Source organism: Macaca thibetana, chromosome 3 (assembly GCF_024542745.1).
Source record: "Macaca thibetana thibetana isolate TM-01 chromosome 3, ASM2454274v1, whole genome shotgun sequence".
NCBI lineage: Eukaryota > Metazoa > Chordata > Mammalia > Primates > Cercopithecidae > Macaca > Macaca thibetana.
The window spans coordinates 17,386,519-17,409,530 of NC_065580.1; the positions used below are offsets into that span (position 1 = coordinate 17,386,519).

The following is a 23,012-nucleotide window of genomic DNA, read 5'->3' on the forward strand; positions in this document are numbered from 1 at the left end:
GAGTGTGTGCACTTAACAAATTGTTCTTATTGACAAATATGAAGGACAATATTCTGTAAAACTGTGAAAAATACCTAAATAAAAAAATTTCTCATAATTCCACCATGCCAGATAACCAATTATTATTATTATTATATTATTCTTTTGCAACAGAGTCTCACTCTGTCACCCAGGCTGGAGTGCTGGATCTAGGCTCACTGCAACCTCCACTTCCCAGGTTCAAGTGATTCTCCTGCCTCAGCCTCCCCAGTAGTTGGAATTATAGGCGCCCACCACCATGCCCAGCTAATTTTTTTTTTTTTTTTTGAGACGGAGTCTTGGAGTCTTGCTCTGGCTGGAGTGCAGTGGCGCCATCTCGGCTCATGGCAAGCTCCGCCTCCTGGGTTCAGGCCATTCTCCTGCCTCAGCCTCCTGAGTAGCTGGGACTACAGGCGCCCGCTACCAGGCCCGGCTAATTATTTTTTGTATTTGTAGTAGGGACGGGGTTTCATTGTGTTAGCCAGGATAGTCTCGATCTCCTGACCTCGTGATCTGCCTGCCTCGGCCTCCCGAAGTGCTGGGATTACAGGCGTGAGCCACGGCGCCCGGCGAAACCCCGTCTCTACTAAAAATACAAAAATTAGGTCAGGAGATCGAGACCATCCTGGCTAACACAATGAAACCCCATCTCCCAGCACTTTGGGAGGCCAAGGTGGGCGGATCATCTGAGGTCCAGAGTTTTTTTTAGTAGAGACGGAGTTTCGCCATGTTGGTCAAACTCTGGACCTCAGGTGATCCGCCCACCTTGGCCTCCCAAAGTTCTGAGATTACAGGCGTGAGCCATCCTACCGGGCCCCAGATAACCAATTATTAATCACTTGTTTATATTTGATATACTTCCCTCCAATCCTTTTTCTAATCAGTACATATTTTTATATGACTGTAATTATACCAAATACACAATTTCTTTAAAAACATTTTGTAGAGTAAAACCTGACCCAGGTCTCCTCCCTTCATCTTCTCCTGCCTCACTGAATTTCAGGAATAAACGGGGCTGTTGAGAGGTCTACTTCCTTCTTCGTAAGCATGCTATCAATATTCTTCACACTTCATTAAAAAGCCATAAAAACAATTACAACATCATTACACAGCCTTTTTAAAAGAAGCTTACTAAATTAAGTCAAACCTAGGACAGTACTCTGCTGTTAGCTTCTGATCCCTGAACACTGGTAAAACCAACAAATGGGGACACCAGGCAATCAGAAATGAGGTATGAAAATTATAGTATACAGGATTGAATTAAGCAGTGAGTGGCATCACCTGCATTGGGCTCCTCAGGGGTTTCCAGAATATAATGAATATACTACTCTGCTGCTAGAAAAGAAGAGTACTTGCAGGGTAACATACTTATTGTCCTTAATGGACCAAAGTAAGCATTAAGGATATCTTTATTAATAAATTTTATGTTTTAAAAGTAGTTTTAGGTTCACAGTGAAATTGACAGAAATACAGAGATTTCCCATGTCCCCCTGGCCTCTTATACGTGAACCTTCCGCCCATTATCAACATCCTTCACCAGAGTGGCACGTTCGTTACAATTGATGGATCTACATTGACTCATTATTATCATCACCCAAAGTCCATAGCTTACATTAGGGTTCACTCTTGGTGTTGTACATCTACAGGCTTCCACAAATGTATAACACTTATACATTTGTGTATAACAAATACACAAAATTTGTGTTAAACAAATTTGTATATAACACAAATGTATTCACCCTTACGGTATCATAATGAATCGTTTCACTGCCCTACCAATCCTCTATGCTCTGCCTATTCATCCCTCTCTTCAACGTCTGGTAACCTCTGACGTTTTCACTGCCTCCATAGTTTTGCCTTCTCCAGATATCAAATTGTTGGAATCACATGGTATATAGTCTTTTCAGACTATCCTCTTTCACTTAGTAACATACATTTAGGTTTCCTCCATGTCTTTTCATGGCTTGATAGCTCACTTCCTTTTAGTGCTGAATAATACCTATTGTCGGAATATACCTCACTTTACTTATTCATTCACCTACTAAAGGACATCTTGGTTGCTTCCAAGATTTGCCAATTAAGAATAATGCTAATACATGTGCAATTGTGTGGACACAGGATTTCAACTCCTTTGGTAAATACCAAGGAGCATGATTGCTGGACTGCATGTTAACAGTGTGTTCAGTTTTGTAAGAAAACACCCAACTGTTCCAAAGTGGCTGTACCATTTTGCATTCCTACCAATAGTAAGAGTTCCTGTTGCTCCACATCCTTGCCAGCATTTGATATCGTCCATGTTCTGAAATTTTGGCCATTCTAATAGGTGCATAGTGGTATCTCATTGAGAATATGCAATATTAAAACAAAAGCAGATGCATACATCTTAACATGTATACCTCTTCCTATTAATGTGGTATAATATTATATGTAATGGAAATGACATGAGAGTAGATAGGTGAATCTCTATTTGTTTATTGTATAAGAAACATACCTGATGATGGAAACTAATGATTCCATTACAAACAGGGCTATTTCATAAGAGTCTTCAAAATATAACAAGATTATCCCATCCACCACCATTTTTTCTATTATATTATCAAACTTAAATATGATAATACGAAAATCCTTCTATGTGCTGGGTAGAGGGTTTACAAAAAGCAATGAAATGGAAGTGCATGAGAAAAATTTAAAGCCATCCTAGCTTTAGAGAGCAACAATCCGAAAGTAATGAATTAAATAATTTCTTTAAATTACAACATACCATTGCTTTAAGATTTAATTTCCATTTTTCTCACCTTCAAAATAGCTTCAAAGAGAAAAACAGTCCTACCTCCTGCAGTGTCCCATCTCCTCCTGCAACAATGATCACATCTGTGTTTTCCATCAGTTCCAGGAGTTTCTTGGCTTGTCCCTCATAATCTGTCTGAAATACCAATGAAGTTTTTGATAAGTTTATCAACCTAGAGCCACAAGGTTAAAGGTTTAAAAATGTGGGACATCTTCTTTAAAGTTTTACATTGACTGTCTTCATAAATTTTACATAATTGATAGACATGAAAAAAATAGCTATCAAAGCAATTATGTATAGTTGTTACAGTTTTACACTTTTAGAGCCAGAGGGACCTCAGAAACCATCTAGTCAGCTCCTTACTTTGAAAATAAAATTCAAACCCAATAATTTGTCTGTTACACAGCTAGCTAGTCAAAGGCATCATTTCCAGTTCAGTGCAGATTCTATTACATCCTTTATAGGAAGTCAATTGTACATACAAATAGGGAGAAGCAGATGTAATGACAAGAGCACAGTTGTCACAGCCCAAGAGACCTAGATTAAATCTCAACCCTTCTACTTTTTACTGAGTGACCTTAAATTCTATGGATCTTAATTTCCTCATCACTGAAATTATGTATGTTGAGGGAGGGAATAATGATAGCTTCTCTGTAAAACAGTTGTAAAGCAGTCTGTAAAGCAACTGGTAAGGTAAGTGTTCATAACTGGTATTGCACTAAATAAAAGGAGGTTATTATTGTTATGACCATATATAAAGAAATACAGGTATGATTCAAAGTAGTCACAAAACAATGCCTAAGACTTACCATTTTTATTGACACCATTTGATCTCAGACACATACACAGACTTAAATGAACCATTTAATCCACCAATAATATGTATACCTCTAAAACTAAACACTAAATTTCAATAGACATAATGCAACTAATATTAAAATAGGAAACACTCCCTCCAATTGGTATCACACTATACATACTAATAGATAAAAACTAAATGCCTGGATTTCAGATGGGCTCAAGCACTTGTGGCATTATATATATATATATATATATATATATATATATATATATATATATATATATCTGGGCCAGGGGTGGCGGCTCACGCCTGTAATCCCAGCACTTTGGGAGGCCAAGGCAGGCGGATCACAAGGTCAGGAGTTTGAGACTAGCCTGGCCAACATGGCGAAACCCCGTCTCTACTAAAAATACAAAAATTAGCCAGGCGTGGTGATGCACACCTGTAATCCAAGCTACTCAGGAGGCTGAGGCACGAGAATTGCTTCAACCTGGGAGGTGGAGGTTGCAGTGAACTCAGATCGCACCACTGCACTCCAGGCGGGGCGACAGAACAAGACTGTCTCAGGAGGAAAAAAAAAAATATATATATATATATATATATATATATAAAAATATATATATATATAAAAAAAAAAATATATATATATATAAAAATATATATATATATATATATATATCTGGTCTCTGTCCTTGGTTCCTGGCACAAAGCTCCTAAAACCCCTGGAATTTCCTGAGTGATAAAAATGTCTTTTGTTATTCATGGCAAGCCCCTCTCAATCTTGCCAGTTTGTGCTAATGAGGTGATTGGTGGGCCCCTGAATAGCTTCAAGATGGGAACTGATCACCAGAAGGACAAGCAGGGAATTTATTTTGTTAAGACTATATCCCCAAAACCTAGAACAAGGCTTAGCTCATAGTGGGCACTAAATAAATATTTGTAAAAACAAATTAATACATGTGAAAAGGTATATGAATAAAAGAATAAAAATTTTAAAAGATCTTGACAGATTTGACAGACCATAGTTTTGAAGACAATAAAGATAATATTAATATATTTGAGGCTCTGATCTTAGAAAAAAAATCCCAAATGCACTAAAAGAGGAAGGATTTAAAAAGTGGCCTAACAGTTGTCCCCTCCCAGAAAAAGAATCTAGACACTGACCTTACACTTTTCAAAAAACTAACTCAAAATGAATCACAGGCCTAAAGGTAAAATAACATAGGAGATAATTTAAGTGATCTTGGGCTTGGTGATGAGGTTTTAGATACATCACCAAAAGCAAGATCCATGAAAGAAAAAACAAATTGATAAATTAAAATTCAGTAAAATTTAAAACTTCTGCTCTATGAAAAACATGATTATAAGGATAAAAAGACAAGCCACAGCCTGAGAGAGAATATATGCAAAATGCATAGCAAACAACTTGCATCTAAAATATACAAATAACTCTTAAAACTCAACAAAAAAAAGCCAGCCCAATTAAAAGGGCAGAGATCTGAATAGACACCTCACTAAAGATCTACAGATGGATAATAAGCATATGGAAATACACTCAACATTATATGTCATTAGGGAATTGCAAATTAAAACAATGAGATATCGTTATACATTTGTTTCAGTGGCTAAAATCCAAAACACTGACAATAGCAAAGACTGACGAGGATATGGAACAACAGGAACTCTAGTTCACGGGTGGTAATAATACAAAATGGTACAGCCACTTTGAATGGCAGTTTCCAATAAAACCAAACGTAGTCTTACCATATTATCCAGCAAAAGCACTCTTAGACATTTACCCAAATGTGTGGAAAACTTATTTATTTCCACCCAAGAACCTGCACGTTAGTGTTTATAGCAATTTTATTCATAGTTGCTAAAATGGAAGTGACCAAGACATACTTCAGTAGGTGAATGGATAAACTGTAGCACATTCAGACAACAGACTATTGCTTAGCAAAGAAATGAGCTAATGAGCCATGAAAACACAATGGAGAAACCTAAAACGCATATTGTTCAGTGAAAGAAGCCAATCTGAAAAAGACTACATACTGTATGATTCCAACTATATGACATTTTAAAAATAGCAAAAGTATGGTGACAGTAAAAACATCAGCTGTGTAGGGAAGGATGAATAGGTAGAGCAGAAGAACACAGAGGATTTTTAGGGCAGTGAAATTAATCTGTCTGATAATATAATGGTGAACACAATGCATTATGCATTTGTCAAAACCCATAGAACTGTGCAACACAAAGAGCAAATGCAAATGAAAACTATGGACTTGAGTTAATGATAATGCATCAGTAATGGCTCATCGATTGTAGGAAATGTATAACACTAATGCAAGATGTTAATAATACAGGAAATTGTGGGCGAGGGAGAGAAGGAATACAGGTATTCTGTGATTTCTCTTGAATTCTTCCTTAAACCTAAAACTGCTCTAAAAAAGTCTACTTTTTTATAAAGCGGCCTGATGGTACATAGCAAACAAGATAATGAGTCCAGTATGACTCAAAAGTATGATATATCGACAACAACAAAAGAGTCTGAGCTTGAGCTGTTTGAAAGAATAGTATATGGAACAGGAGACTTGATGGTCTTGCTTTACTCTTCCTTAGATAGCCCATACCTCATTTCTGGGCACTACTGGAGAATATCTAAGAGAACAATCAGGAATGTGACAGATTTGAAACTATCACCCCTGTGAAGAAACTGGAAATGTTTAAACCACAGAAGGCTCAAGGGAGCATTAGGATAACATTCTTTATTATTCCAAAGACTATTTTGCAAAAGAAAGATTAGGCTTGTTCCACATGAACCCATGGGATAGAACCAAGTCTGAAGTCAATGATTCTCAATCCAACTACACATTATAATCACCTGGGATGAATAAACAAATGAACAAGTGAATGAATGAATGAAATTATTTTGTAAATACAGACAGATTCCACTCCACATTAGTTATATCTAGGGAGTGTGACCGGGGTATAAATTATATTTTTAAACATTTCCAGGTAATTTGATATTCAGCCAGAGATGAAAACCACTGACCTATGTGTAAAAACTTTTGGGAAACATTTCTTCTCAGAATTAGGAAGAATATTCTAATAGTGCTATCCTAAGATGAAAAAGGTTGTCTTGGAGGTTTCATGTCAAATGGGAGACAAAGCCTACCGTAGAAAGCACATGCCTTAGAGTCGACAGACCTGTGTTTAAATGAGCTCTGTCACTACTAATTGTATAACTGAGCAGGTTTCTAGATGTTTGTATCTTCGATTTCCTCATTCACAAAATAAAGATAACACTCAACTTCACTGAGCTTTATGTCATTTAAATAAAACCAGTTATGCGAAGTGCTGCAATTCCATTTCTAAAAGAATGGTAGGCTAGGTACCCTGCCATTGAAAATTAAAGCTACTGAGTAAAATAATGAAAACATCTTTGATGCATCAATAAATGAGAATATGGCCGGGCGCGGTGGCTGGCCGGGCACGGTGGCTCAAGCCTGTAATCCCAGCACTTTGGGAGGCCGAGACGGGCGGATCACGAGGTCAGGAGATCGAGACCATCCTGGCTAACACAGTGAAACCCCGTCTCTACTAAAAAATACAAAAAACTAGCCGGGCGAGGTGGCGGGCGCCTGTAGTCCCAGCTACTCGGGAGGCTGAGGCAGGAGAATGGCATGAACCCGGGAGACGGAGCTTGCAGTGAGCCGAGATCCGGCCACTGCACTCCAGCCTGGGCGACAGAGCGAGACTCCGTCTCCAGAAAAAAAAAAAAAAAAAAAAAAAAAAAAAAAAAAAAGAATAAAGTAAGGAACACTAAATATAAAACTAGCACCTACACAGTAAATGTTTTGAGGGCATCTAGTAAACCAGGTAGATCTGAATGTTGGTTTTCAAAGTTTCACCAGGTTCTAGGAAAAGCAAACAAAAATCCCAGGACCTGCTCAAGATTAGTGAATCTAGTACAGAACCACACCCCACTATAAACCAGGACCCAAAAGACGGCATGTGCAGTTTACAGAGAATAAAAACAAGGTTGACTCACTCATACTCCTAGCCGATTCCCAGGGCGCTGCAAAGAAACCTTCGTGTTCTGAACTTTGGTGCTAAATGAAGGGATAAACATCTTCCCTGAGAATCCACAACTTTAGGCCAGTCCTTATATAAGTAACCCAAATGCATGCTACCTGGATAATCTGAAAAATCTCAAGCTAAAAATTTAAAGAGTTCACAGGACTTTCTTACATGTATTATGCATTGTGGAAGACACAACATTCTGTGGTACTTCCGCTAAACTACATAATCTGAATCTAATTATAACAAAACAGTAGATAAACCCAAACTGAAGGACGTTCTTAAAAAAAAATTGAGGAATTTTTTAAAGTTGCCTAAACAAATATCACAACTAAATTCAACATGTGACCCCAGATTGGATGCAGAACAAGAAAAAGTGTTTTCTCTTTTGTCATAAATGACATTCATGGAACAACTGGAGGTCAAGGCAGGCAGATCACAAGGTCAAGAGATCAAGATGATCCTGGCCAACATGGTGAAACACAGTCTCTATTAAAAATACAAAAATTAGCTGTGTGTGGTGGCACACACCTGTAATCCCAGCTACTCAGGAGGCTGAAGTAGGAGAATCGCTTGAACCTGGGAGGCAGAGGGTGCAGTGAGCTGAGATTGTGCCACTGCACTGCAGCCTGGTGACAGAGTGAGACTCCGTCTCAAAAAAAAAAAAAAATTCTACAAGATAATAGTACATCAATGCTAATTTCTTGATTTTGATAACTGTTCTTGCAGTTATGTAACAGAGTGCCCTTGTTTTTAGGATATAGATATTTAGAGATAAAGGAACATTATTTCTGCAACTTACTCTCAAACAAGCCAGAAAATAATATGTGTGTATATACATATGTATATATACACACACACATTAATATGTGTATATATATTTATATATATGTATATATACACACACATTCATACATACACACATACATGTAAAGACAGAGCATGTGTACACATGGTAAAATGTTAATACAGTATTTGAGGAGTTTGGGTGAAGTGATATGGAAATTTGTATTATTTCTGTGCTTTTATAAGTTTGAGATTATTTCAAAATAAAAGCTAATTCAAAAGAAAGAAAACAAACCCTGTAAAGAGCAGTAGTTTCTACTGAGGCATAAAAAGTAAACATTAGTATTTCTATTTATTTTTTAATCTCATCCTTTTAAATGTCTATTTTCTATATATGTAATGTACATATTAGTACTTGCATATGATTGATAAGTATCTTAAACTGGAAAAAATTACAAATATATGAGTCACAGGACATTTGATAGTATAAGATGGGATTAGATATTGTAAGATGATAAAAGAGAATCATTACTTTTGCTAAGTATGAAAATGGCACTGTAGATAAATATAAAAGTATTCTTGTTTAAAAATACATATAAAAGTACTAAGGGATAAAATTAGAGGATATCTGTAACTGACTTCAGGCACCGAGCTACCATGTGAAGATACCTAGTGGAGACTACACGAGCCAGAGGACAGCCAGCATCAACTTGGAGACATGTGAGTAAAGTCATCGAAGACCACCCTTCCTCAGCCATGCCACTAGAAGCCCAGGCGAGACTGCTGACCAATGGAATCATAAGCAGAAAAACAGCGAGGCCGTTTGTTCTGTAGCAATAGATAACTGGTATAGAATGTTGGAATGAATTAAACAGTCGAGTCAAAAGATGAGAAAATGGCCTTTACAATATCCTGCTTTCATGCTTTTATCAACAATACATCTAAAATCTCAGGAGAGAAAAAAGATGAAAATAAAGGGATATAAAAATTATACCAGGCAAAAACTAAAAATAAGCAAATATAAATTGCCAGTAATACTAGATAAGATAGACTATCATAAAAGGCAGTATTTGTGCTAAAAATAGTCATTCTATGACTGGGTCAAAATGTAAGAAAAATGAAATAATCTGAAACTTTAGTGCATCTAATAACATAGTCTCAAAATACAAAATGCAAAAATGGACAAATCTATGTAGTGAAATAGACAAACCAACAATTATAGTGGGAGATTTCTAACATCCCCTCTTGATAATTTATATAGTTAAAATAGAAGAAAAAAATCAGTAAGGACATAGAAGATTTGAACCTACCCAGTTAACAGACTTGACTTAATGAACATATAAAGAACATAGTGCCCAATAACTGATATATACAATTTTTAGACATAGATACAACGTTTATGAAAACAGAGCACATGTTGGACCATAAAACAAATCTCAACAAACTTTAAAATACTAGAATTTTATAGACTTCATTTTTTTGGCCAAAATACAATTAAGTCTGAAATCACTAACAAAGACAATTAGAAAAACTTTAGATTTGGAAATTCAAAATCACATAGATCAAGAAAAGTCACAAGGAAAATTCAAAAATATTTAAAAATAAATAATAAAAATATTATGCACCAAAAAGTATAGGATGCAGCTGAAGCAGTAGAGTGGCTCTGTAGCTTAAATACATACACTAAGAAAGAAAGGTAAAAATGAAATAAGCCACGAAGTTAAAACGTCAGAAAAAGCACAGCAGAAAAATTTTTTTAAAAGTAGAATGAAGGAAACAATTTAAAAAGATCAGAAATGAATGAAACATATAAATAAGAGGATCAATAAGCCAAAAAACAGTTCATGGCAAGGGCTAATTGACAAACCTCTCACAAGATTACTGAGGGGAAAAAGAGAGGGTACAAATAAACAATATTGAGAATGAAAATGAGACATTACACATGCTATAGAAATTTAAGTTAAATAGAAGACATTATGAACAAGCTGATGTCAATTAATTTGAAAATTTAGATGAAACAAATTCCTTGAAGAATTTACCTTACAAAAATTAAGTCAAGAATAAAATCTGAGTGCTTCTAGAACTGTTAAAGAAATTTAATGTACAAAGAAAATTCAAAAAAGATAAAAAAGGCTGGGCATGGTAGCTTACACCTATAATCCCAATACTTTGGGAGGCCAAGGTGGGGGGATCGCTTGAGTCCAGGAGTTCGAGACCAGCCTTGGCAACAAAGTGAGATCCTGTCTCTACATACATACACACACATACAAGAGAAAATCTCCCCTCAAGGAAAGCTCCAGATCCAGATGGTTTTACCAGTGAGTTTCACCAATCATTGAAGAAACAAACATCAGTCTCACATAACCATACTAAGGTTTCTCCTACCTGCCACATTACAGGTATTCAAATATATGTTAGTTTTCTTCCCCTTTCTCCTATCCCCAGAGACAAACAACTGGAAAATCATGCCAGAAAAGTTGGAAAACAGGGTTCAACATTGCATGGTAAACGAGACTAAATGATCCTTTTTAACTTCTATGATTTCCTGGAAGTGCACAATATTAGAAATTAGTCGCCGGGCGCGGTGGCTCAAGCCTGTAATCCCAGCACTTTGGGAGGCCGAGGCGGGCGGATCACAAGGTCAGGAGATCGAGACCACGGTGAAACCCCGTCTCTACTAAAAATACAAAAAATTAGCCGGGCGCGGTGGCGGGCGCCTGTAGTCCCAGCTACTCAGGAGGCTGAGGCAGGAGAATGGCGGGAACCCGGGAGGCGGAGCTTGCAGTGAGCCGAGATCGCGCCACTGCACTCCAGCCTGGGCAACAGCGTGAGACTCCGTCTCAAAAAAAAAAAAAAAAAAAAAAAAAAAAGAAATTAGTCGACCACAAACTTATAACCACAGTAAGAGAGGTTTTCACTATATACACATGTGTATACTTACCCACATATATCTCATTTAAAATTCAACAAGTAGAGTCCTGCATCTTCGAAACAGTACAATTGCCTGTAATTTATGCTTGCCTCCTTTTCTTAACGAAATCTCACAAATTCTAAAGCTTTACCATTTAAAATTCTTCACCAGAGATAATTCCTTATCAGAGAGAAAATGGTTTACCTGTTTGTGGAACTACTAAGAAATTAATTACTCAAACTTGAAGGTTGTGTATTTTCAGGAAAAGAATTCTTACAGCTATAACAACTTTCATCTTCCAAGAGATGTAATTCCACATCCTATCTCTTAGATGAAAGGTATCAAGTTCTCCAAGCCTCCGTCCAATCCTATTGTGAAAATGAAAAGCTGATACTATTTGGAAAAAAACAAAACTACGTTTATTAATTGTCAGAACAGGATACAACATTAATTTCTTAGATCTTGTGACAAGCAATTTTTGCTAAGAAGCCAAGAGAAGAGGTTGTTATAAGACGCAGTTGTTTGGGTGAAATAAATATTCAGGAGCCATTCTTACCTTAACAATAGTCACATCCATGCCGGATAAATGTAAAATCGGGGCAGCATTTTTTTCAAATAGAGTCCTGGCTTTTCTGTAAACAAAGGAAAAAATACAAACATTTTAACACAGGTTATCAAGAGAAGAACAAAAAGCCTTACAATCTTCTTCAGGGCAGAATAAGAAAGACTATGAAATATGGGTTTCCTCTATTTGTTCAAGTACAGAAAGTTTAACAACAAGTAATGAGTTAATATGCATGGAAAAATAAAACCTTTCACCGGGGCCTCTGAGAATTTGCCGTTTATCTAATGCAATAAGCTCTTATCCATTTGGGAGGCCTATGGTTCACACAGTAGTTCCTCTAGGGGAAGAACGAACACTAGATATGGTTCCATTCAGGCAACAATGCTTGATTCACTCAAGTATTCATTGAGTACCTACTGTGATAGACCCAGGTGGAGGAGCTAGGAACACAACATGACAAAGCAGACAAAACTACTAATTCACCAGAAGCTTGTCTGAAACTCCCAGGCACAGTCATGCCCTCTCTGTGCTCCCCGAGTACCTTATACACATCTCTATTAGTGACCTTCACACTGTATGGTGATTACAGACTTCCAAGACTGTTGTCAGGACTAGACTGGAAGCTTTCCAAAAATAAATACCAAATCTTATTAATCCTTGAATCCCCTGACCTCTAGGATTATGTATGGCACACTTAGAAAGTACTTACTAAGTATCTGATGAATTAATGCACAAATGAATGAATAAACCTGCCCCAAACGTAGAGATGTAAATTCTAAGGAAAAGGAAACAACATGGATGTCTTATAATAAGAGAAAAAACAGCCTCCAAAGAGTTTGCATATTTCAAAAGTATTATGCATATCATTCTGACAGTGAACTCTTGTCCAATTCAGGTCAGAATTCAAAAACACAGTCTGTAGGGATCTTTTGCAACTTCTGCAAAACAATCTCTCCCACCAATGGCATAGTCTCAAAGTCAAACTAAAGTTAAAACATACCAATTAGTTGACCTGTCTTTTACTCAAATATTTCAACTATTACATAAGGGAAAAAAAATCCAGTACTTTCAGTCAATGTCAAACACCTAAGTTTTATATCCACATTTACTTAGATGTCTTTCTAAAAAAGATATTATTTTTAAACTAAGGATGTATCCTTTGACCTTAAGGATACTTTATACAAGAAGTTAAGGATATTTTAGAGAAGAGACATTTTATATTTAGCTACAAAGGCAGCTAATGAGGGACATGTATAGTTATGCACAAGCCAAACTCAATATTCTTTAAACTAAAAAGAACCAGCAAATGGCATATAGAACACAAAGCATTTCTTATTATGAATTAAAATAGAAATTGAGAGGCTTGCACAAATTTTCACAAGAACCATCCAAAAGAATATCTCAAACCAAAGGCCTGAGTTTATAATAAGCAAATTAAATATATTCTACCTTTCCACTGTTCTGAATGATTATTCGAATGAACATAAAAGGGTAAATAATTTCTCCTTTCCAGCTCACCATTTCTGGGGGCTTAACCCAACATTAAAGCACTGAGCTAGTGATACTACAAATGATTTTCCTTCCAGGGTTGCTTTCATTACTAGATTGATAGGAAAGGATCAGTTGGAAGTGGATCAGATCTACTTCCTAAAAGCAAAATTCTGAAGAAGTCTCAATCTGCCATATCAATCACAACAAATCTGTAACCTCCTCTTGAGTTAGTTTAAGAAATCAGGTTAGAACATTTGGGTCTTTATTCACATCTTTATATGATGTTATACGTTCAGAAAACCTCTAAAATGAAGGTGAAGACTTTTTTCCTTCTAATGTTCTAATATAAAAGATTGAAAAACAAGTGTTACTAGTAAGAAATATATTATTTATCACATAATTAAGGGCGAGATAGCACCGAGGCTAAATAAAAACCTTAGGTACTTATAGCAATTTCCAGACTCAGGCACACACAAAATAATTACTCTTTTATGTATTATTTATTAATGCTAAATACACAGTTATCTTATTTCTTAAAGCTCTTATGTAGTTTTAAACCAGTACTACATAATGAAATAGCTACATGATAAATTATAAATAACGTGTCAGGACAGAGCCATGATGACAAAAATAGTGCAATTTAATAGTGAAAGCTTTAAAAAAAAAAAAAAAGGATGCTGGAGAGTTTCAGACTTTCCTAGAAGCACACAGGGATTCACCTTGTTAAAGGAGACAACGCCTTTAGAAAACTTTCCTTCAGTGGCAGTATTTTAGCTTACCTTTAGATAAAGATGTTATAGTTTTAAACATGAATCTATCTTTAAAAATGCAAATACATTTACATGTAAAAGAACCTAAAATTGCTCTGCAAAATTTGCTTATTAATTTTAAAAATATGGATACTTCTTAGAAGCAGGAACTCAAAATAACTGGTTATTGCTTAAACAAATTGCCATAAGTTTCATCAGAAATTAGCAAGTTGTTAATTTATTAGCTCTCTAAAGGAATAGAACTGAAGTAGGCCGAAGGAGAGGTATAAGAGCTTCTGGGAAGGATGGGAGAGCGAAGCGAAGGCTGTTCTGAACCAAACCCATGGTCGAGAGTAACAATTTCAGCAGTTTATATTTCTTACATTGTGTGCTTATTATGAAATGGAAATAGTGCCTAATAAGCATCATCTCATTTAATACCAAAGGTCCCTATTCCACATAATAATTTTTAAAGTATGTACTATTGCCTTTCTGGTTTTACAGATGAGTAAGCTGGGGATTTAAGAAGTGAATTAACTCCCACAGTATCACAGAGCTAGTAAGCAGCAAAACAGTCAACAGACCAGGTTCCTCAAACTCCCAGACCCAGGCTGAGTTCTCCGTTATCTTCAGCCACGGGCCACCACTGACAATCTACTTATCCTGGATATTTTGACTGTGTTATATTAGCACTTGCTCATTTGTTGGGATGATTTAGTATTGATATTAAAAATGATTAATAGGCAGTATGACTGGTGTGTTTATTGGGGAGGGAAACGGCTCTAACAAAGCCCAGCAGATATGATTCAGTTAGGCAGAATAATTAGTCTGTTTAGACAATCTGAATTAAACAGCTGAATTACAAAGAAATAAAGCAGGATGTGTCCTCCTGTCTGTGAAGTCACACTCACTGCCTCTCAAGAAATGACTAGAAAAACTGACTTCAGAGACCCAGTGTTTTACTCCAGACAACATTATGCCTACCACTTACAATTCAGCCCAAACTATCTTTCTTATTGTTGTTCTTATTACCTTAACGTCATTTGACTTAGATCTTATAGAATCCAATTTAATACATATTTACTAATTTTTTCTTTTTTTTTTTTTTTTTTTTTTTTTTTTTTGAGACAGGGTCTCACTCTATCACCCAGGCTGGACTGCAGTTGCACGATCATGGTTCACTGCAGCCTTGACCTCCCGGGCTTAGGTGTTCCTCCCACCTCAGCCTCCCAAGTAGCTGCAACTACAGGTAAATGCTGCCACTTGTCTAATTTTTGTATATTTTCCAGCTAAGTTTTGTATTTTTGTAGAGACAGAGTTTCACCATGTTACCCAGGCTGGTCTCAAACTCCTGGGCTCAAGTGATCTGCCCACCTCAGGCTCTCAAAGTGCTGCGATTACAGGCGTAAACCACTGCACCGAGCCTACTGATTTTCTGATTCCCAAAAAGCCAAAAAGAACTATCTTGGACATTAGGGACATAAGAGATATCACGTTTTAACACTCAACCCTTTAATTCTGACTATTTTTTTTTCAAAAAAAAAGTTAATTATTTATTCTAAAGCCATCTAGGTCTTTGTATTCACCTTTCCAATTGAATAACAGTTGCATCTAATATTGTTTAAAAAAAAATTTTGCCCATTTATTTTTCCTTAACAGACTTTGAATCTCCACACACCCACTCCCCACCCCCACATACAGCCTCCCCACCTTTTAGTGTGGTTCATTTGTATAATCAATGAACTGCCATGATCAAATCATTACATACCCAAGTCTCAATTATTCTTCACACCTTAATTCCCACAATTCCCACATGACCTTTCCAGGCCAGCCAGACCAGTTACAGGCTGTCCTGTGTCATAGCAAAGCCATAACTAGGTCACTCCTGTCTCCAGGCCCCTGCCCTATAAGCCATTTCCTCAGCTGAGAAGAGTGAGTAGTCTTCTCCTGCCTGCTTCCTCTCAGGCCTAGCTCAAGGATCATCCCTTTTGGAAAGAACATTGCTGATCTCCGAAGCTCACAGTATTCTTGGCCATCTCTGAACATCCTGTGGACAGAGATGGCCTAAGGATTTACGCCCTAGCAGTACAGCAGTTGCTCCCGAGGGGACTATTTCCAAGCAAACAAGACACCTTTGTAGGTGTTAATCCTGGAATGATTATTAAACTTCAATTAGACAAGTTTGCTAAGCATCCATTAGTTTTATAGTTATTTCTCATTTAACTGTTATTTCTACATTACAAATGAATCTTATTGCTAGAAGAGTATTAAACCTAGTTCTTCCAATTTCACAGAATCTCACTAGCTGCCTGACAGTCTGTGATTTCTTTCCCCCTTAAAAAACCAAGTATATAACAAGTCACAAACGGCACTACCCTTTGCAAGCTGCCGGATTGAGAAAAACAGTGGCCTTCTTCACTTGTGCATTGGGAGGAATGAGTTGATTGCCAAACTCCTAAAAAAGAAAAGAGCAAAGTTTTCAGTAAAAGTCTATTTATTTGGTAAATGTCACATGCATTCTTCCATTCCAAAAAAAAATTTACTTGCAGCACATATGGTATCTAACCTTGGGGGAAAATGTTCTTTCATGATCTCATATTAATGAAAATGCCATTAACAACAACAAAAAGTAACATTATTTAATGACAATAAGCTCTATTTTGTATTGGAATAAAAATTCCTGCTTTATTTACTAGAGGCAAATAACATTTATTTTCTCTATAAGACATGGCTAGGTTTATTATAAACATATAATTAGTAAGGCCATAGTCCGTCAGGAGAGAAGTTTAATCTATGTCTTTAGTTTGCAGAGTACAATATTCTCTCCAGCTCATCACTAAAACTTGTTCATGAAGAATCTTTGTGTTACCAGTTAATCTTCATATCTTTATACACATACAAAATAAACCTAATAGTCTATTTGCCTTCTCTTCTTTGCAACCCTGTATGATAACTAAATAGCAGCAACTGGCAGGAGAAAAAAACGTAACTTATACTAAGCACCTTCTATTTGGCATTTTTACATACATTATTCTTAGTTCTCAGAAACCAAGGAGGTATAAAATAATCTCAGTTTTCCAGATTAGAAAGTCCAGAATCAGGAAGACTAAGTTCCTGAAAGTTACAGAGTTGATAAATTACAAGCCTGGAATATACATCTTCTAATTCCAAAGCCTTTCTAAGCTCTAAAGAGAGGATCAAGGATGAGGTAGAATTAAAAGGCAGAGGACTAGATGTGAGGAGTCCAAATGAGAAATGAATGGGAACTCTTGTTATTATGTCTGAATTGGAAATGATGGTCAACAAAAAGAATAAGAATAGGAAAGTAACAAAATGAGCAAAAATTGGGGTCTTGAATGGTGGGAGTAGGCCTGAACCAAGAAAGCAGAATTCTAGTATGGAAGTACAAAGTAAACATGGGAGGAGGAAAAAAAGTTATGCAAATATTTTTTATTGAATAACTTACTCTAAATCTGCCATCTCCCTGACAGTTCATTCTGGAGCCTTTCTTATTGTTGTCTATTTCTTGCTTTCAAAACAAAACAAAAACAAAAATACTTTTTTTCTGAAGTAGAGAAAAAGACTATTTCTTTGTAAGAAGTTTCTGGAACATTATAATTTCTATTCTGTTTTCATTCTTATTTAGACATTCACAGTGAGCTAAGGAGTTTATGTGAGACTACTTTAAGTTTATGTGAAATTTGTTTTTAAATATCATATTTTCAAGAATTTAGACTGTAAAAGGAAGTACACAGATAGGAAAATTAGCCAGCAGAGGCTATAAGGACAAATCCACTTCCATTTGTGAGATGGAAGGAACTAAACATGCAGGGGAAGTGGAGAATTAGAATAGTAGAAAAAATAAGGCCAGCGTGGTGGCTCACACCTGTAACTGTAGCACTTTGGGAGGCCAAGGCAGATGGATCCCAAGGTCAGGAGTTCAAGACCAGCCTGACCAACATGGTGAAACCCCGTCTCTACTAAAAATACAAAAATTAGCCAGACATGGTGGGATGTGCCTGTAATCCCAGCTACTTAGGAGGCTGAGGTAGGAGAATTGCTTGAACCCGGGAGGCGGAGGTTGCAGTGAGCTGAGATTGTGCCATTGCACTCCAGCCTGGGCAAAAGAATGAGACTCCAAGGAAAGGAAAGGAAAAAGGAAAGGAAAGGAAAAAGGAAAGGAAAGGAAAGGAAAGGGAAAGGGAAAAGGGAAAGGAAAGGGAAAGGAAAGGAAAGGGAAAGGAAAGAGAAAGGAAAGAAAAGAAAAGAGAAGGACACGAGAAGGAGAAAATAACTAAAGGAACATCATCCCTGAAAACGTATGAGGAGAGAGGATTTAGAACAGAGGTGGAGGCATTTACCTTCAACAAGAAAGGGAGGGTCCTACAATCACACAGGTCTACTCTTCCTTAAAGAGTGAAAGAAAGGGGTCAGGCACAGTGGCTCACGCCTGTAATCCCAGCACTTTGGGAGACCAAGGCAGGTGGATCACGAGGTTGAGATCGAGACCATCCTGGCCAACACGGTGAAACCCCATCTCTACTAAAAATACAAAAATTAGCTGGGCGTGGTGGTGTGCACCTGTAGTCCCAGCTACTTGAGAGGCTGAGGCAGGAGAATCGCTTGAACCCAGGAGGCAGAGGCTACAGTGAGCCAACATCACACCACTGTACTCCAGGAGGATTTTCCAGTTGCTAATGATTGGCTTGGGACAGGGATCACCTTTAATTTAATATTAAAGTTTATTTGAATTGATTTCTAAAACAACTTAGAGCCATATGAAAGATAATAAATTTAAACAAAGAAGTAATCAAATTCTTAAAACACAGATTTAGAACAGCCAGATAACAATCGCTAAAAAGGGGAATTATAGTATCTACTGTAACAACTGCTAAGGAGAGGAATTAATTTATAATATCTATTGTAACAATCAAAGAGAGGAATTAATTTATAGTATCTATTGTCACTGTCATCCATTAAAACATTTCAGAAACACACATGAGGTGTGCCACCTACTTCTATTACTAAATGCTTCATACACTTGCCACTTTTGATTTTCATGTTTCTATTTTGGTATTTCTGACATCATAAGCTCAAATGATACAAAACAAAAAGGCAACTCAGTCACAGAATTTCATCTGCAAAGTATAATGTACATTTTTGCAGTGGGGAGCAAAAAAGTGGCCTTAAATTTGAAAGGATTTATAATCCAGCTATAATTAATTAGCCATATAAATGAATATTTAAGTAAAATCTCATGGAACGTAAGAGTGTACATGATATGGACCAGTTGAGCTTGAAGATGGACTTTAAAAATATGAATCAACAATTTTAAGAAGATTTGACTTTTAGAGGTAACACTTGCTCTGAACTGATATCCTTGGGGGTTATTCGGATCAGGGATGATTCAGGGGTTAGCCAGATCTACAAAGACAACTGCAGACACAAACAAATTCCCAGAGCTTCTACCAGTCCAGCTTTGTGTTCCCAGGACCAATCCAGAAACAAACAGTCTACAGGGGTGGGCGTCAGAACTGCTCTTCACCAGATGGTTAACTTCCTGGAGTTCTACTCAGAGTTGGCTCCCAGCGTGATTCATCCTGATAGTGCTAAAAAATAGCCAAACTGCACAGATGCAAGACACTGTGCAAGTCCCCTGAAACAGCTTCAGTTTTCTGCACAATGAAGATAAGGAGGGGTTTAATTTTATCACATTAAATAGTATTACCTGAGCTTCTTGACAGGCTGCTCTCCTTAGTAGGTTATCACTATCAAAGTAAGCAAAAGAGAATAATCATTAGCTTTAACAATAGATTATGATCCAAACAAAATTTGTGAGCTTTTTTATTTTTTAATATATGCACCTCTTCTCTAAAAACACCCTAGTGAAAGTGGGTGGGCAGTTCACCTGAGGTCAAGAGTTCAAGACCAGCCCTGGCCAACATGGTGAAACCTCCTCTCTACTAAAACTACAAAAATTAGCCAGGCATGGTGGTGGGCACCTATAATCCCAGCTACTTGGGAGGCTGAGGCAGGAGAATCGCTTGAACCTGGGAGGCGGAGGTTGCAGTGAGCTGAGATCATGCCATTGCACTCCAGCCTGGGCGACAGAGTGAGACTCTGTCTGAAAAAACAAACAAACGAAATAACCTGATAACAAGTTATCAGCACATTTGAAAAATACATCCTCTGAATAAAAGTTTGTGTTAAATATTTCCATATTATGGTAACCAGAATCATGCCGCATCCCCCCAAAATTTCCACATCCGAATCCTCACAACTTGAGGGTATGTTACTTTACATGGCAAGAGGGATTTTACAGACCTGATTAAACTTAGGACTCTGACATGGGAGATTGTCCTAGATCATCCAGATGGGCCCAATCTAACCACAAAGGTCTCAAACCAGAAAGTTTCCCGGTTCTGATCAGAGGCAGATGCGATCATGGAAGAATGGTCAGAAAAATGCAACCTTGCCAGCTGTGATGCAAGAAGGCCGTGAAGACAGTCAAGGAATGTGGTGGCCTCTAGAAGCTGGAAAAGCAAAAGGATTCTCCCCTAGGGCCTCCACAAGGAACACAGACCTTGCCACACTTTGTCTTAGCCCAGTGAGAGCTGCTTTGGGCTTCTAATTCACAGAATGCAAGACAAGAAATTTGTGGTGTGTTGAACCACTAAGTTTGTGGCAATTTGTTAAGGTAACAATAGAAAACTAATATACATATCCTCCATTTTTCGTACCCAGTGGTAATTAGGTCATTTGCACAAGTAAATTTGATGTTTACTTTCTTCTGCTACTGTTTTATCTAAATCATTTATTTTTTATGTCACCATCAGACACTAAAAGAGATCATAAATGGAGAATTTTGTCATGAGGCAAAATTTTGGCTTCCAAAAATGAAAGCATTCTGTCAGAATATGATCACCTATTTAACATTAAGGTCTCTAAAATATGTTTCTACCATAAAAGCATTTTAAATGGCTCCAGTCATCTATGGGGCTCCAGAATCTTCATCTAAGAGCTTGTGCTAATGCTAATGCACATTGCTGGCACTGCTAAGATAGTAACTTCAAATTGGTTAACAACAGTTAAGAAATCAAATACCCAGAGAAGATGAACAATAACCAATTTATAGAAAAACTTGAAAAAAAAATTATTTTGCTTATATCCTCTTTCTAGACTTTTTAAAATAACATTGAAAACTTTAAATTTTGCATTTTTACAGTAATTCAAATGGGATTTTGACATTTACAGTGAATGAAAAGGAATAAGCAAGCTTTACTTTTTGCCATAGTTGCTGTCAAAGGCTTCTGCTCCGTGATTCCATAACCAGGCTGCAGAACAACCCCTGAACTTCATAAAGCAGGCGGCTTCACTAAGGGAACACCATCCACAAGGAAGTATGGATGCTGTGAATCTGAAATCTCAAACCTAAGAACCAACAGGGCGCAGTGGCTCAGGCCTGTAATCTTGGCACTTTGGGAGGCCAAGGTGGGCGCATCACTTGAGGTCAGGAGTTCGTGACCAGCCTGGCCAACATGGTGAGATCCCATCTCTACTAAAAATACAAAAATTAGACAGGCGTGCTGGTGCAGGCCTGTAATCCCAGCTACTCGGGAAGCTGAGGCAGGAGAATCGCTTGAACCTGGGAGGCTGAGGCTGCAGTGAGTGGAGATCGCACCATGGCACTCCAGCCTGGGCTATAGAGAGAGATTCTGTCTCAAAAAACAAACAAACAAAAACCTAAGAACCATGTTTTACTGAAATGATAAATGACATCAGTACCCCAAAAGCTGATGTTGTTCAATAACAAAGATTTTGAGGAACCTCACCCCTTGTGAAATCCAGCACAAGTCAGCCCAGTCCCCATTGGCTTAAGTGACTCTGCTCCCCTAAGCCCAGGTGGCAAAGGGCATTGTGCAACCTTCTCTCCCTCCGCACCCAGTATTCACAAATATTGTTTTTTTAATGACTCCCCACAGGAAATAACACATATTCATGTTTCCCTTTCTTCTTGTGTCCCTCCCCATCAAATGCTCTCACTGAATCATTCTAACATCAGTAACGACAACAAAAATACACTACAAGATGAGGTAAATTCAGGGTACAAACTAGCAAAATTCTTGAAAATAATCAACATGTCACTAACTCCTTACAGCTTACTGGATAATTTGCATTTACGACCTTATATACAATGAAGAGGTAAAACACTGAACCCACAGTAACCTCTGGATAACAAAATAATAAGAGGTTCCTCATAGTAACCTGGGCATTGTCACTGACCCTCCCCCTGGACTGTGCTGACCCCTAGTTCAACTTGCACAGGGCCCTAGGAAGGCAGCGTCCAGCCTCTCCGGACTGTGGTCCCCCCGGCCCCCGCTTTCAATGCTTTCCTTTAGTAGACTAATTACCTTGTACCTCCAATCTCTCCTACAAACTCAGCCTGTGGATTTTTCTGCACAAGCCCTCTATGCTTCTGTAAAAGCTGCAATCCCATCTCTATATCCTGCCCATTTCCAGGCTCCTCCTCTACCACGAAGGACAGGTCTCCGAAAGGCAACAGGCTCCTCTGGGTCATTAGGAAAGAACACCACCCTTGCCACAGCTCAGCCACACTGATTTCCGTGGACCTACCTGAAAAGACAATAGCCCCGAATATGCACAAGAATATGGGGTAGCACCTTAGATCATTTTTTTCCCTAAGTTCTTTGTTGCTAGAAATAAAATTCTGATCACTAGCTTGTGATTAAATATATTATTAAAGATTTCAGCTCTTCTGAGTTTATTAATTCTGATTAATCAGAATGCTATTCAAAATCAAA

The 23,012-nt window shown here is 37.5% G+C and overlaps 1 protein-coding gene across 3 annotated transcripts in view; it reads right to left on the bottom strand.

The window, feature by feature from the left end:
• The window catches only part of AGK (acylglycerol kinase), a 985,672-nt gene that overhangs the window by 46,163 nt on the left and 916,497 nt on the right, over positions 1-23,012 (bottom strand). For all 3 annotated transcript variants that reach the window (XM_050782262.1, XM_050782263.1, XM_050782261.1), the window contains 4 exons: positions 19,919-19,958; positions 16,566-16,645; positions 11,942-12,017; positions 2,849-2,941 (listed from right to left, as the gene is read on the bottom strand). In XM_050782262.1, coding sequence (XP_050638219.1) covers positions 2,849-2,941; positions 11,942-12,017; positions 16,566-16,645; positions 19,919-19,958 — 289 coding nt within the window. The remainder of the gene's footprint in view (positions 1-2,848; positions 2,942-11,941; positions 12,018-16,565; positions 16,646-19,918; positions 19,959-23,012) is intronic.